This window comes from Rana temporaria, chromosome 1 (assembly GCF_905171775.1).
Source record: "Rana temporaria chromosome 1, aRanTem1.1, whole genome shotgun sequence".
NCBI lineage: Eukaryota > Metazoa > Chordata > Amphibia > Anura > Ranidae > Rana > Rana temporaria.
Window position 1 is genome coordinate 212,829,745 of NC_053489.1, and position 15,775 is coordinate 212,845,519.

General features: G+C 41.8%; 1 protein-coding gene across 1 annotated transcript in view; it reads right to left on the reverse strand.

Annotated features, from left to right (window-relative positions):
* Positions 1-6,672: 6,672 nt before the first annotated feature.
* KLHL22 (kelch like family member 22) overlaps positions 6,673-15,775 on the reverse strand; it is a 53,271-nt gene continuing 44,168 nt past the window's right edge. Inside the window, exons 6-8 of the mRNA XM_040349313.1 lie at positions 13,005-13,197; positions 10,995-11,228; positions 6,673-7,446 (exon numbers count right to left, since the gene is read on the reverse strand). Coding sequence (XP_040205247.1) covers positions 7,060-7,446; positions 10,995-11,228; positions 13,005-13,197 — 814 coding nt within the window. The 3' untranslated portion in view covers positions 6,673-7,059. The remainder of the gene's footprint in view (positions 7,447-10,994; positions 11,229-13,004; positions 13,198-15,775) is intronic.

Sequence of the window (15,775 nt, forward strand, 5' to 3'; positions counted from 1 at the left end):
CTTAGTTTGGCATTTCTAAGAATATTTTCCTTGAGCTGGAAATCGTCCACATGACAAATGATGTCCCTGGGGGGATCAGTTGGTTTACCCTTGGGTCTAAGTGCTCTGTGAACACTTTCCATTTTGATGACCGTAAGTGGGGGTTGCCCCAGTAAGTTATTAAATATCCCAGATAACGTCGGAAGAAGTTGGTCCGTGTCTACCGATTCGGGAAGCCCCCTTACTCTCACATTGTGGCGCCTGCTGCGATTTTCCAAATCCTCAACTTGGCGATGTAAGTCTCTGAGATGTGAGGTGTTAGCATTGGTTTTGTGATTGACATGGCGCAGTGCTGCTCCTTGTTGCGCAGATGTTTTTTCAATCTCCAGTACTCTAGCTGTAACTGCACGTACGTCCACTCTTAACTCTGCAATGGCAGCTGTCAGGGTATTTTTTATATCAGCAGCTACAGAGTGGAGATCATTTAGGCTGGGACCCTGTGTTAAATCATTCGAATACCGGGAATCCCGGTCATTGTAACGGGGAACTGAGTTGTCACCGGCAGTCTGTGTTCCGTCGGCTTCTATAGGGAAGCCCTGTAGGTCAGCCATTGCGGGTCTGGGTTAAAAAGATCAAAGATCAATATCTAAGCCAAAATACCTCGGTAAGGACCGAGAATTGTATCAGACGAATCCCGGATGATACGGGATACCGAATCTTGAAATCGGGATGTTCGGTCCTCTTACCGGCGCCTGTAAGCCCAAGTTTCAGCCCGTGGCGGCAGGAGCTCTCCGTTTAAGCTGCCATTCCTGAGCTCGGCTAGACCACGCCCCTTATATATATATTTTGGACATCACCAGCATTGTTCTTTTATTCCCAACACTAGGAATTTAAAATTAGGATTTTATTTATTAATATGCACTAATATTTGTATTTGAATGTCTATTATTGTGCCTGTAACAATACCCAAAATATCAGTACTGCACTCCATAAAGCTAGCGCCATTCCTACTCCCATCCTCTCTTCAATTATTATCTCACCTAGGTGAAATAAATTAGGTAGGGGCAGCTGCTTAAACCAATTAATTAAGGGCGTAAAAACCCTATACTCACTTAAGGCAATATTTGGTCCCATTGCGTGGATTCATTTTTTACTTTCACGTAAGCCACTGGGTTTATCCTGTGAAGGATACAGAAAGGGCCAATAAACCGAGGTGCGAACTTCAGAGAAGGAACACAAAGTCGGAGGTTGCAAGATGACAGCCAGACCCTGTCCCCGACGTGGTAGGAAGGCGCAGGCAGGCGTCTGCGGTCAGCATGGAGTCTGTACCTCTCGTTAGCCTGTCGCAAAGCCTCCTGGACTTGTATCCACGTGGAACGAAGACCACGGAGATGTTCCTCCAATGCAGGAATACTCTGAGGAACAAAAGTCAAACAACATGGAAGGTTGGAAACCATAGTTCGCGACAAATGGGAAGCAGAATTCAGAGCGCTATTGTGAGCAAACTCCGCCCAAGGTAAGAGGTCTGACCAGTTGTTGTGATGGTCAGAAATATAGCAATGCAGGAATTGCTCCAAGGACTGATTGGCTCATTCTACAGTCCAATTAGACTGCGGGTGATACGCAGAGGAGAAGGCAAGCTGAATATCCAACTGTGCACAAAAGGCTCGCCAGAATCGGGACACAAACTGACTTCCCCTGTCAGAGACAATGACCTTGGGTAGACCATGTAAGAGAAAGATCTCCCGAGCAAAAATGGAAGCCAGTTCCTTAGATGTAGGCAACTTCTTAAGTGGAATAGAGAGACATTTTCGAAAACCGGTCTACCACAAGGATAACTGTGTTGCCCTGGGAGTTTGGTTACTCCACAATGAAATCCATAGACAGGTGGGTCCAGGGCCTCTCTCCATTGGGTATGGGTTGTAGGAGGCCCACTGGAAGGTGTCGTGGAGTCTTACTGAGCACACACGGAACAGGCAGCTACGAAGGCAGTTACATCAGCACGTAGACTAGGCCACCAGAATTGTTGGGCAATAGCCCAAAATAGTTGATTCTTCCCAGGGTGGCCAGCAGCCTTGGGAGAATGGTAAGTCTGGAGCACAGCAGTATGGAGACTGTCGGGAACAAAGCAGTGGTCACAAGGTTTCTCAGGAGGGGCATCCACCTGAGCAGCAAGAATTTTGTCTCACTGGAGAAGTGAGACTGATGCGAACCGTAGCCAGAATACGATCAGGAGGAATCACAGGAACCGTCTCCATCTTGGAAGTGGAGGAAAATTGTCGTGACAAGGCGTTAGCTTACATTCTTCGTACCAGGTAAGAATGAGAGAATGTAATTAAAACTCGACAAGGAAAGAGCCCGTCGTGCCCTTCTGGGAGAAAGGCGCTTAGCCTCAGACAAGAATGTGAGATTTTTATGGCCAGTAAGAATGAGAACTGGCACAATGGTACCTTTGAGGAGATGTCTCCATTCTTTCAGGGCTAAAATTATCGCCAACAGCTCTCTGTCACCAATCTCGTAATTGCACTCCGCAGGTGACAATTTCTTGGAAAAGAAGCCACACGGATGCATAGCGCTGTCAGAGCTAAGACGTTGAGACAGTGTCAGGGCTGGGCTCACCCCTTCCTTCTCTGTGCTGGCAGCTCAGCTGTCAGCTAATTGCCACCTGCCATCTCTCAAAATAAAAAAAACAGCATTTTTGCTTGCGCATGATTGGATGATAATTTCAGAGCTTCCCCTCAGATCTACAGCAACTGTATTTACAAGTGCACTTGCAGTACAGAGCGGATTTCCCTTTAGTATATCAAGCCCATAGGCTTTTACCCATGTTTTTTTTTGCCAGGGGTGTTTTCTGGCTGAAAAAAGAGTTTTTCCAGCTGTAAAAACGAAAAAAAAAAAAAAAAAAAAAAAACGCTGATAAAGGCTGAAAAACACAAAAAAAGCAGATATTTGAAGTTTACGAGTGTTTTGGAGCCATAAGCTTTTGTGGGAGTACGATTTTGCAAAAAAAAGCTAAAAAAACACAAACGCTAATGCAAAAACGCTGCAAAACTTTCACTTTTAATGCAGCATTCTACATCTAAAGCTACTGGCATTTTTTTTTATAACTTCCAGTGTGCATGAGGCCTTACTTTAACTTACCTGTTTAATTGCATTGTGCACTTTTAACATTATTTTAGCGCTGCACATTTTTTACTTCTTCTTGCTGTGGGTGTTTAACAGCATGTGCTGGCTGCCCTTTGGTTTATTTCTTTATGTTTATGTTGCGTGGCAACATTTTTACATAAAGTACTTTTTTACAGCTCCGTGTACATTCAAATAGAAGACTGCAAGCAGGCAGGTAAGTGTAAGGAACATGCTGTGTCTCTTCTGCAATAAAGAGCTGCCTGCTCACAGTTTTGCATCAGTCAAGTTCCAATTTAAAAAGCCTTTTTAAAGTTGTTCTAAAGCCACAACATTTTTTATCTTAACGCATTTCCTACAATAACGCGGAGTTTCACCCAAAAGTGAAAAAAAGCACTCCTCACCCCTTACATGCCACATCATTTCTTTTTAGTTCTGATAGGTACCCAGCTCCGTGAGAGACTCTTTACCTTGATCGGTGTTGCGGGGTATCAGACTGACACCCTGCAACAACGATCGCCGCGATGCGCGCCCCCGGGGGCGCGCATCGGCTCAGAATCCTGAGGACGTCATATGACGTCCAGTCAGGATTCTACAACCACTTTCCCGACGTCAATTTGTCATTGGCGGGCGGCAAGTGGTTAAAGTGGTTGTAAACCCTCACATATACCCAGTGAGATAAATAGCCTCAGATGATACACAGAGATTAAACAAACCTCCCTCCATAAGTTTTACTTGTATATCTGCTGTCTTCAGCTTTCTACACTATTTGGAAAGTGCTGATGGTGTTAAAAATCTCTTTCTTCCTCTTTCAGCAGCACATAGGGGTGGGTGGAGAGACTAGGCTTACACTGTGTGAGAGCTGATTGGAAGAAAAGGGAAACACTCCTAGTCCATATAGGCAAATGAAGAAACATGCAGAGCTGACAAGCTCCCTGCTTATCTCTCTCCCTGACCCAAATTTTCAGCTACTATTATCTCATGTGTTGAGAACTTGTCAGAAGTGACTGCTGATAACAGAGAAACGAAGCACCAGAGAGAAACTACACTTTGGAAAGGGTTAGGTAAACACGACATATATATGCGATTAGTTCAAACTTTTGTGAATGGGGTTTACAACAACTTTAAAAGGGTACTCTTGCAGTATATTCACTTTGTTAGATCTTTTTACTGGCATGTTCTCACTTTTCAGCTGGACTGCTGTTGGACATTCTGACTGTTTAAAGGATAAGTTCACCTTTGGGAACATGTTATATGTTCCACCCGTTTTTTTTGTTCCCAATACTACAGCCACGGCCTCATCACCCCTCCGTGACACTTGTACGGGGAGAAGTTCCCTGTACTAGCTGTCAGTTTTTGAAATCAGTGTGGCCGTGCGGGGGTCCGTCCACACAGCCAAGTCATTCATACACAGCTCTACGTATGAATGGACTACAATTCCTGCCATCCCTTGCAGATGTCGGCTTGCAGTTCTCCACAGCTTATCGGAGCAGTTCAATAATTCTTCCTATCAGTGTATCTGCTTGTCCGTACGGGATGTACGGGCACACAGATACACTGACAGGTCTGATCGCTGGTGCAATGCTTTACAGGCTGCAAAATAAATAAATATATGCACATGTCTTTACCTGCAAAAAATGTGCATTTATTTTATTACTTTTTTTTAAAGTGAACTTATTCTTTAACAATTTCTGATTCCTGCATCTTTTAATGAACAATAAGGAAAAGAGTTTATGTACTTACTGTAATATCTTTTTCTAGAACTCCATTGAAGGACACAGGTTCCACTTCAGTGTTTTAGCCTTATGTACCGCTCACTAAGAAGTAGGGGTGGTCCTGTGGCTCTAACATGCATTGCCATAGTGTTTTGGCCAGTTCTGTGCCAGCCAGCAGTCTTTTTTGGGGACACAACTCTATTTTTATTTATTTTTTATTATCTGTGCACTTGGTGGGCATGCACATGGGGTTTGGTCCATGGTGGTCTGTAGTTTTGGGAAAGTTCAGTATTTATACCAGAGACTCTAGGGAAACAGTTTTGTAGCCAACTATCCAATTACATTTTTTTTTTTGTTCATAAATCAGTTACAATCGTTTCTTCCTCTCTGTGCCTTTGTTGTGCGAGATTGATCCTCATATGGGGCAGTACTGTGAGAGTGAAAGAGCCTATAGGTCGATACTGTAAGATTGAGTGAACATATGGATCAGTTCTGTGTGTGCGTCAGCCATGTGTGTTAAAGAGAGAATGGATCAGTAACGTCTGTGTACATTTCATTACAAATTTTCTGTCACATCCAATTTTAAGCCCGCTTGTTGGTGGGAAACTGCATATAAAAAAACTAACAGCAATGCATGTAAAAACAGTACATAAACATCATGTAAAACATGTATGTGGCACATGAAAACATAAAAATGCATATGGTATTTAGGAGCCTTAGAGATTTTACTGGTGTGTTAGTAGCCCACAGATTTCAATGGGCTTCCTTAAGGCAATGCATGTTATGGCACCACAAAATTGTAAATGGACCCCAAGACTTAAGAAGCACATTTACCGTTTGTCAAAAGACATTTTACCTTAGAACACCGTGTGTCCAATCTTTTGACCTTCCTGGAACACATTGGATGAAGAGGAATTGTTTGGGCCACACATAAAATACACTAACAAAAAGGATAGCTGATGAGCAGGAAAAGTCAGGAAGATAACAAGTTAGCAATCACTGATATAGATAGATAATGTACCTAAGTAATAAAGCTTAATTTTTTAAAAACATCTTTTTATTATAAAAGTAAAAGAGGGCAACATAACTAGTGGCATATTTGACACAGTTTTTTTTATTAAACTAATGCATCAATATCTGGTTCAATGGATGTAGTAGTAATTCTCAAGGTGCTCATAGGATATTTTGGTTCTAATTTTGCCCTTTGTGTGCTTCATTATTGAAAATATTTGCTCACAAATATAGGTGCTGCTGAAAACCGATGACATAAATAAGGTGCGATTGTGAAGTGTGGTATATCTTTCTTTTTGAAGATAAAACTTATAAAAGACCAGTAAAGTAAATTTTTCAGCCGCACGTGTAAAAAGCATTTTTACAAAAAATTCCAAAAGTAAGTTTGGAATTTTGTATTGGGCTGCAGGTTGGTCACCCCTGCCTTGGACCCCTTTCACACAGACATTCCGATCGGGTCCACCTGTCCATTTTTTAGGCGGACCAGATCAGAACCTCCATTCTTTACTATTGAGAGCCGGGTTTATACATGCGTCCGTATACACCCGCCTACATGTGATGCGATAAAAATAGGATAGGAATCCGATTCCCTTCCATCCAGCGGATTGGATCGGATGGAAGTCGGGTGTAAACAGGCGGTTATAGAGGAGAGCGGCTATTTCCGCTCTGCATAGGTGGAATGGACACAGATCTGTCATCTGTCTGCATAGTGGGGATCAGCGGAGAGAGCCCCTGCTAAGCAAGCAGATCGCAGCCGCAGTATGCCCCATGTGAAAGGGGCCTAAGAAGATACACCAAGCAAAGAAATGCCTCTTTAGTTCCCACCCAAGAAACGAACAGAAACTGCAATTTTTTGCATTTATTGTGAAAGATCTCAGTGCTCTAGGTCACTGTGCAAAGTGCTAGGATTGTTCTGCTGAGTTGTCTAGCAAAGTATTAGGACATTGAAACAAATAAAACCATTACAAGCATACATGTAGATGTAAATGGCACTATACTTTAGAAGTAAAAAAAAAAAAAAAAAAAAGAAGTTTTACCTTGCTTAATTTCCAGTACAGAAAAACAAAACAGTTTGCACAAAAGGAATCTCAAAAATCAAAATGATGATTGGGATGAGGCAACAAATGGGTAAAAATCAGTTAAAAGGCAAATGTGAAGATTGCACTTGTCTCGAACCAAATGGCAGAATGCATGAACAACATGCTTACAAAAGCAGTCTTATCAGGTGATGTCAGTCTTCACCAGAATTATCCAAGTCCTCCCAGTCTGACACACTCATGACTTCAGATGCATTGTCAGGTGGATGCTGCACTCTGTCCATATAATGCATGTACATCTCTTGTGTCCAAACGTCAGCATCAACGAGCACAGATCTGGGAAGTGTAAGCACACAGGCTGCCATGCCTGAGATGTCATCCTCCAGCTGAGGTCCATCCTCCCATAAGTCCCTGACTGCATCATATATATGTACATAATCCATGCGACCTCCTTGGTTGTGTGATCTGCCTCCTAGGATATAAATTTTCTTGTCTAGAACGGCAATTCCAGGCTCTCCATGCCCTGAAGGCACGGGACACATTAATGACCACTGGTCTGTTTTTGGGTTGTAGCATGCAACCTAGAAGTAGGAAGTGAAATGATAAAACCGATACATTTTGTATTATATCTGACTATAACATACTGAAAAAAAAGCACATGCATCAGTGAAATACGTCAATATGTTGCCTTCTTTAAAATAGATCTTGTTTTCTGTTGTGAAACAGTACAGGGAAAGCAGACACTACCCTCATTTTTTTTCCAAGCTTCACAATCAATCCACGACCCATGAAACATGTTACCACAGAAAGGCTAAATCTATGTGGTAGTTCGGTACTGTGACGATATTCAGTGATGCACTTACATTCTGGCACAGATCTTGTGTGCTGATGTGGGACCTCGGACCATTTAAGTTATATAAATTTAAATTTTCACTTAGGGGTGTACTCACTTTTGTTGCCAGCGGTTGAGACATTAATGGCTGTGTGTTGAGTTATTGTGAGGGGACAGCAAACTTACACTGTTATACAAGCTGTACACCCATTACTTGTTTTCACATGAAAAGTTATAATAAAATATTTACAAAAATGTGAGGGTTGCACTCCCTTTTGTGGAATACTGTGTAATACATGTTTTTACTGTAAAGTAAGTCTCCAGTAAAGACTTGCAGGAGTTAACGTTTATAAAATGTAGCCAGCTCGCTCATATTTTTAATATGTGTCATAGCCTCGCCTTTAGGATAGTAATCATGTCCATCAAATGTATCCTATCAACAATCGCAATTTTCATTCTGCTACTTATGCTGGTCTGGTAGTTTTCTAGTATTTTGAGATCAGTTTCTTGGCAGCATTCAGTAGATATGGTATCAATGATTTCTTATAAGTAGGGACAGACATCATTGAATTGTAAAATAGAAGGACCCAAAGGTCATGCTAAAGGGCCATGGTAGACCTTTTCACTATGAGGTTGGTGATCTCCAACTAAGTTCAAAACTTTGTCACTGCCACTAAATGTGGGAACGAGCACCAGGTGCTAGTCTACATCCTCCGCACACTGCAGGAACCAGTGGGTACCATCTAATTAAGCCTACTGGGTTTTGCACCAATGAGCTATGAGTTTGAAGTTAAACTCTGATATATAGTGGAGGTGAAAAAGTTATGAGTATGAGTTAAGAGAAGGGGGTGTGGAGTATAGTACATCCTGCACATTGTACAGAATGTTGCATTGTGAAGAAGGTCAAATACAGTACAGCATGGTACATGGGAGGACAATCTACCATTCACACCAATAAACTCAGCACATACAGCTTTCACATCTCACACCAACCCCAGCATCGCCACTGCCAATAACCTTTCTTCTCAATACCCACTGCAATGCTTAAATTTACTATGAGTCTGTCCATATACACAGTGTTCATATGAAATGCAATCAATGGGTGCCCTGCATTACTTCCTCCTCCCCTGTTTTGATTCCATCTCCTGACGCTGGCCAGAGCTGTAGCCCCTGTGATGAACCTGCTAAAAAGAGGACTTCTCCACTTAAAGTATAACCAAAAGCAAAACTTTTTTTGGATAGGATGCAGAGGGATTAGAATGCTTGTTAGATTTTATTGCTGGCTTTGCCCCCATTAGGAAGATTCACCCTATCCATTTGTCCTGTTTACTATTATATTTGAAAATAAATTTTATTAATACAAAATTAGATGAATAAATAGAATATAAAAAATCCATCAAATGATGAAATACAGTTTCAAATATGCATAGACAAATCTCTCTACATGTTTCGCCATTTGATTTGGCTTCCTCAGGAGTTTTTACGATATTTCCCCCTTTATCAGAGGGTTTGATAACGATGTGCTCATTTTCACAGCCTGACGTTTGTTGAAAGATACACACAACTATATACCGTATTTATCGGCGTATACCGCGCACTATTTTGCCCTGAAAATCAGGGCAAAATCGTGGGTGCGCAGTATACGCCGATACCCGCTTTCCCGCCATGAGTTTGAATACTGCGCCCGCATATAGCGAGCGCAGTACACTCGTGAATCTTCGGCCAGTCTCGGCGCCTCTCGTACTGACGTCCTGACGTCCTGAGCGTACAGGACGTCAGTGCGAGAGGCGCCCGAGCCTGCCCGAAGATTCACGAGTGTACTGCGCTCGCTATATGCGGGCGCAGTATTCAAAGTAGTGGCGGGAAACGAGCGGGAGGACGCCGCCGAAGGACGCCGGACCCGCCGAAGATGGACACCGGACCCGCCGAAGATGGACACCGGACCCGCCGAAGATGGACACCGGACCTGCCGAAGATGGACGCCCGACCCGCCGAAGATGGACGCCCGACCCGCCGAAGATGGACGCCCGACCCGCCGAAGATGGACGCCAGACCAGCCGAAGAGGACACCAGACGAGGCCGCAGAAGGACGCCGGACCCGACGAGGCCGCAGATGGACGCCGCGCAAGACATCAAAACTGTAAGTACAAAACAACAAAAAATCTTTTTTTCCCACAGGATTGGGGGCCACTTTGGGGGTGCGCGGTATACGCCAGAGCGCGTTATACCGCGATAAATACGGTACATATAATTTGGATTGTTTGCCTCTCCAGACGGTCCTCTGCCTATTTCCAGCATCTCATGAATGTGCATCTGTATATCTGCGCTTGGTAAAAAGTATTTTCCCTCCTCTATGGTACACCATGTGACTATCTTAGGTATAATATGATATTAAACTTTATTTTTTTAATTATACTTCCTTGGCCTGAAAGTCTGACCATCAATATCCACCTTAGGTATTGTTTCCCCTTTACTATCTTAGAAGGTTCTCCTCCTGATGCAGCCTTTAAATCGTTTTTTAGGCCTTTCCATCAATATTTACAGGTACAATTTTTACACTTTAGTTAATCACTATAACAGTATACCCTAGGCCTCTTGAATACGATATGGACTGCTGTCTAGTCATCTATATATATTTTGTGTTAAAATTGTGTTTCTCATTTATATATACTTTTTGTCTATTTTGTGTGATTTTGTTTTTTGTGTTTCAGTAGTGCTTGACAAAAAACTCCGGAGGAAGCCAAATCGAATGGCGAAACATGTAGAGAGGTTTGTCTGTATGCATATTTGAAACTCTATTTCATTATTTTATGGATTTTTTTATATTCTATTTATTCATCCAATTTTGTATAAATACAATTTATTTTTTATATAAAACATTGTGTTTTTTATGCACCTTAAAAATCCCATCCAATTTCTTTATGTATATTCTTCAATTAAGGGATGTGGTGCCTATGATTTACAGTTGACAGGTAATCTAAAATTCTCCTATTATATTTGAAAGTAAAAGTAGAATAAAATCCCAAATTACCCTCCCTTGCGCTATCCAAAAATGAAAAAAGGGGTTTTGCCTATAATTCTAATTTAATTTACAAAAGCAAGAATAAAAAAAAAAAAAAAAACACACACAACAGCAGATGGCATTTTGAAGGGGAAAATGAAGTGTACGCTGAAAAAAGGTAAATGTAGAGGTTGATTCAAAGCAAGGTTCAAAAGGTATACAATACCCATTGTAAGCAATTGCTAAAGCTTGGGTTAATCATAATTAACTAGAATGACAAGCTATCTTGCATTTACCTCCAGGACATCTTGTCGAAAGCCCTCATCATCGTTGCTTCCTCCAATCACATATGTTTTTTCCAGAAGAGACACCATGCCATGCCATGCCCTTCTTACTGGCCCAGAGGCTACATATGTCCATTGATTTTTTTCTGGGTCATAACAGCAAGTTTCCTTCAGGTATGTATTTCCTCGCCTTCCACAAGCTATGTACATCTTACCACCAAGTGCTGACCCAGCATGTGCATGCACCTGCAGAGAAAAATCAGTAGACTTGTTGTTTGCATTCAAATATGTTTGTCAGATGAGAAATATGAAAGCTGCTGTTATTGACTTATTTTGTAAATACCAATTGCCTGGCTGTTATTTTATTTACTCTCTGGCTTGAATACTTTCTGGGTCGAGGTCCTCTTCTTGGAATAGATTAGGAACGCAAGGCGTAAAAGCAATAGGCTCAACATGACGAGCTAGCAATCAGCATTTTTTTATTTTTTTTAAACAGTCAACTTTCAGCTCGACTGCCTCTTAAAAAAAAAAAAAAAAAAAAGCAACCACACAGTACACAAATTAGATCAGTGTTTCTCAACCTTTTTCCAGTTGAAAGCCCTTGAAAAGTATTTTCAGTCTTGAGGCACCCCTGTCCAAGGCTTGGTTCACGTCACTGTGTGACGCAAAACGTGCGCAAAATCGCACTCCTTCCTAACACACAGACAAATGCTCTGCTCTTTAGGGGTGCCATGAATTCTTAATGGTACCCCACACATTGGCAAACATGGGCTGTTTTTTGGTATGGCAAAATAAAAAAAAAAAAAAAAAAAAAGGGGGTCAGAGGTGGCCTTCCCTGCATTTCTCCATCTAAATGCATTGGCTGCACTACACGCAGCTGCACAGTTGTGAACCAAGGGCTTGTTTACATGTGAGGTTGGAGGAGCGGTAAGACCACGTGGTAGGTACACATACAAACACATGTGCATGCATACACAAACACAGCCCTTTAAAACGTTACAGTACAATACCTTCCCTTACACAGCTGGGTACTGCACTGTAGGGGGGGGGGGGGGGGGGGCGGAGAGCACAGCATACTTCCCTACCTTTACTTTCACTTTGACAAGTCTGACTAAGCTTCCATTGCCCATGTACAGTTCGTCTGGGGATCGGGAGCTTGGGCTCATCTAACAGCCTCTCTTTACCATGATCCCACAGAACCCCAGGGTGCTATGGCAACCCGGTTAAGAAAGGTTGTATTAGATCATTAAAGATCTAAAAGTGTATAGACTCCATCATCAGCTTTCAAAATTGTACTTAATTACTGTATATCCTTTACAGACACTTAAATTATACAAGAGCTTAGTGGAAAAGCAGTAATATACACAAATTATTAGTAAAAGAGCCAGTTGTGATTTAGTTCCCATTATGTGTTTTTTTTTCTTTTTAACAGGTAGTGGGTGCAATTTTTCATACGGCTCTCACTTATAAAAGGATAGTAGATACTGCTTTCCCATGCTAGTGTTTACTCCACATTTTTTGGCATTTATAACATGGAGGTTGCAATGTTGAGCCTGCAGTGTCCCACGGAGCATTTTCTGCATGTTGATTTCTTACCAGTATAGGGGAAGTAGGGAAAGGCTAGAACTCCTGTCAGCTATTTTACTTCCAGTTGTGTCCCTGTTGCAGATCTCTTCAGTTGCCAAAACCATACTGTAACAGGAAGTGAGGGGAAATCTTTCTAACCCACATAGTAAAAAAAAAACAAAAAAAAAAAAAAACAAACACACACAACAGCGGGTGCTCCAATTCTACCCCATGCCATTAAAAAAAAAAAAAGGCTTTGGAGCTATGGCTGGACTTAGGTTGAAACAGAGGTTTCAAAGAAATAGATTATGGGTCATGGCATCTACTTCTGGCAAAATGTATTCATTGGTTCTATATTGATCGTAAATGGGGACACCAGGCCTTTAAAGTACTAAGACTACAAATATATGGTATGTAGCAGTTTCTAGGCTTTTTTGTTCATATTAGTTTTCTTGCCTGTTTCTGAAGTGGTGCCACATATTCCCATGAGTTGGTGTATGGATCATATCTCTCCACCTCCTTCAGCTCATCATGGTAATCCCTGCCTGCTATTGCATAGATATACTTTCCCATAATACACACAGACAAGTCAGCACGGGCCTGCTGCATGGACTGGATCTGAAACCAACGATTGTGCCGAGGGTCATATCTTAAAAAATAAAGATATAGTTAATTTCCATGAAAATACACATAAAAATAGACAGAAGGCGTTAAGCTGGCAGAAACAGATTCTCTTTTGCAGGTGAACAAAAAATAATCACATATTGAAACAAAATGTTCAGAAGTTCTAAAAGAACAGAACAATGCATTATTTGCCCTGCATGGGAGTATGGTTATTGATGATGGTGCAATTATAGGAAAAAAAAAAAGTCTATGGAATTCCTACACTGCAGTCAAACACATGTGGAAGATTTACAACCATGTGTGGTCCATCATCAGAAGGTTACCACAGAGGTGCTCTGAACTGGCAAAACAAACTCTACTGCCACAATGCTCCAAGACAGTGGTTCTCAACCTGGGGGTCAAATGATGATTTGCCAGGGGTCACCAAATCCTGGTCTGTTCCTAAAGCCCACACCGCTCTCCCAGTTTTTTGCGCCCCCCAGCAGGGCTGTCCTTCGAGCCTGTGGCCGCCCAGCTGGGCTGTTTCTGTGGCCCCCCACCAGGGAGTAAGCGAAAGAATAAAAATAGAGGAAAAGGGGGAGGAACCAAGAAAAAGGGAGAAAAGAATAAGAGAAATGACAAGAAAGACGGCTAGAGAGAGGGATGGAAAAAAAAAAAAGAAGAAGACATTAGGATAGAGAGAGATACAAGGGAAAGAAAGGAGAACAAAGAGAAAGAGTGGTACATCCTAAAATGTACCATAAGGAGTTTTAACACTATACGAGTGGAAGGGACTCAGGGAGCGCTAAATGTCTGTGGGTTAGGGGCACTTCTCTTGCCACACAAATAATTTTGCTGTTAGGGGTCCCCACAACTTGGGAAATTTTATCAAGGGGTCACGGCGCTCGGAGGTTGAGAACCACTGCTCTAAGAGCTCCTGTTATTTTCTAGGTAAGCTGTGCTGTTAATTAGTACAATTTAGTGGATAAGGTGACCAGGAATACATTTTTCAGAGTGTTAGATACTGGGCTGCATATTACCTTTTTTCACTTTATAATGAGAAATAGTTCAAAATATCTAGGAAATACAGAACATTCAGTTTTTCTTTTTGATTACAGCTCTATTCTAAGGCATTTGGCAGACAAGCCATATTTCCACCATTAAAATGGTAATACAAGCTTGATAACTTAGGCCTCTTGCACACAGGGGTTGCCTAGCTGCTGTGCGCTCCTTCTGGCATTTTAGTGTTAGGGAGGGACAGGTTTAACATCCAGCCCCACTGCCTGCAGCCTGTCAAAGTCTATAGCAGGCTACGGATGAATGCAGTACCGAGTGATACCCACGTTTAGGTTCCATAGACTTTAACAGGCGCACTGATGCACTAAAATGCCTGGACCGATTGACCCACTGCAGCTAGATCGTGTGTGCAAGGGACCTCATGTTCAACAAAAAATAGAATATCATATACAGACTTCTATGATCTCCCTTGAAACCCAGATATCAGAGACAAACTGAGGACATGAAAATACTGCACTACTATAAACAAACAACATTCTCAGCTTCTCAGAGCACAAAAGCAAAACTGGCTCTGGATAGTAATAAGCCAAATACAAATCATATTTTTAAACAATATGTAGAGTAAGGCCTCGTACACACGGTACGAAATTCAGAAAGGAAAAGTCGCAAGATTATAAACAAAAAAGTCAGTGCTACTACCCATACATCACATGGAAAGCAGAGCTCCCGGGTGCTCGATCTACAGTCGCTGGCTGCGTAGAATAATGAGGAACAGATGATCCGCACTCCGGTCATTGCTCTTAAACAATTGATGTATTTATTGACAAGCCACAGTAGAAAAACGCAAATAGGAAAGGTTGATGCGTTTTAGCTTATAAGGCCTTAGTCATAACCACCAACAAAAGTCGCAAGACGAGCTGTCTGCGGATTTTGGATCGTTAGTACGGTGCATTCAACAGCAGATTTCACTTTTACATTAGACAAAAGCTGCATGTGCAGGCTATAAGATTTTTGTCTGACGTGAACGCAACATCTGATTTTCGGATGGTCAGTACAGAAATCGTTACACAAAAGTCAAAAGTACAAACTCGCATGATCGGAATCAAGGAACGACTGGGAAGAGTTTGGTTTGGTAAACTACTGTTTGTAGGTCTAGAATTAACATTCGTGACGTGGCCATTGATGAAATGTCAAAATTCTCATCTTCTTCAATGGGATAATAATGAAGCTGCTTTGCTGGTGATACTGATGAAGTTATGCCAATTGTATTATAAAAGGCATTTGTTTTGTACAATTTGAAAATCCCGAATCAACGGTCACCAAACGCCTACCAACACAAAATTAGCAGAAGAGGCCCAAAGTGTGGCGCTTGAACTCTTTATACTCTTATAGTACGTCACTACATTCGTGTTTGTCAAACGACAATTTGCGGATAGTTGGTATGCTAGACAAAATCCTGCACACGCCCCTTTGTCAAAAATCAGACGCTCGGTCGTCCAACAATCAAACTGTGTGTACGAGGCCTTACACACAACTTTTCAGCATAATGTCCTTTCTAAAAGAGAGCAACAGAAACAGACAAGTTTATCACAAACTTTTGGTTATTT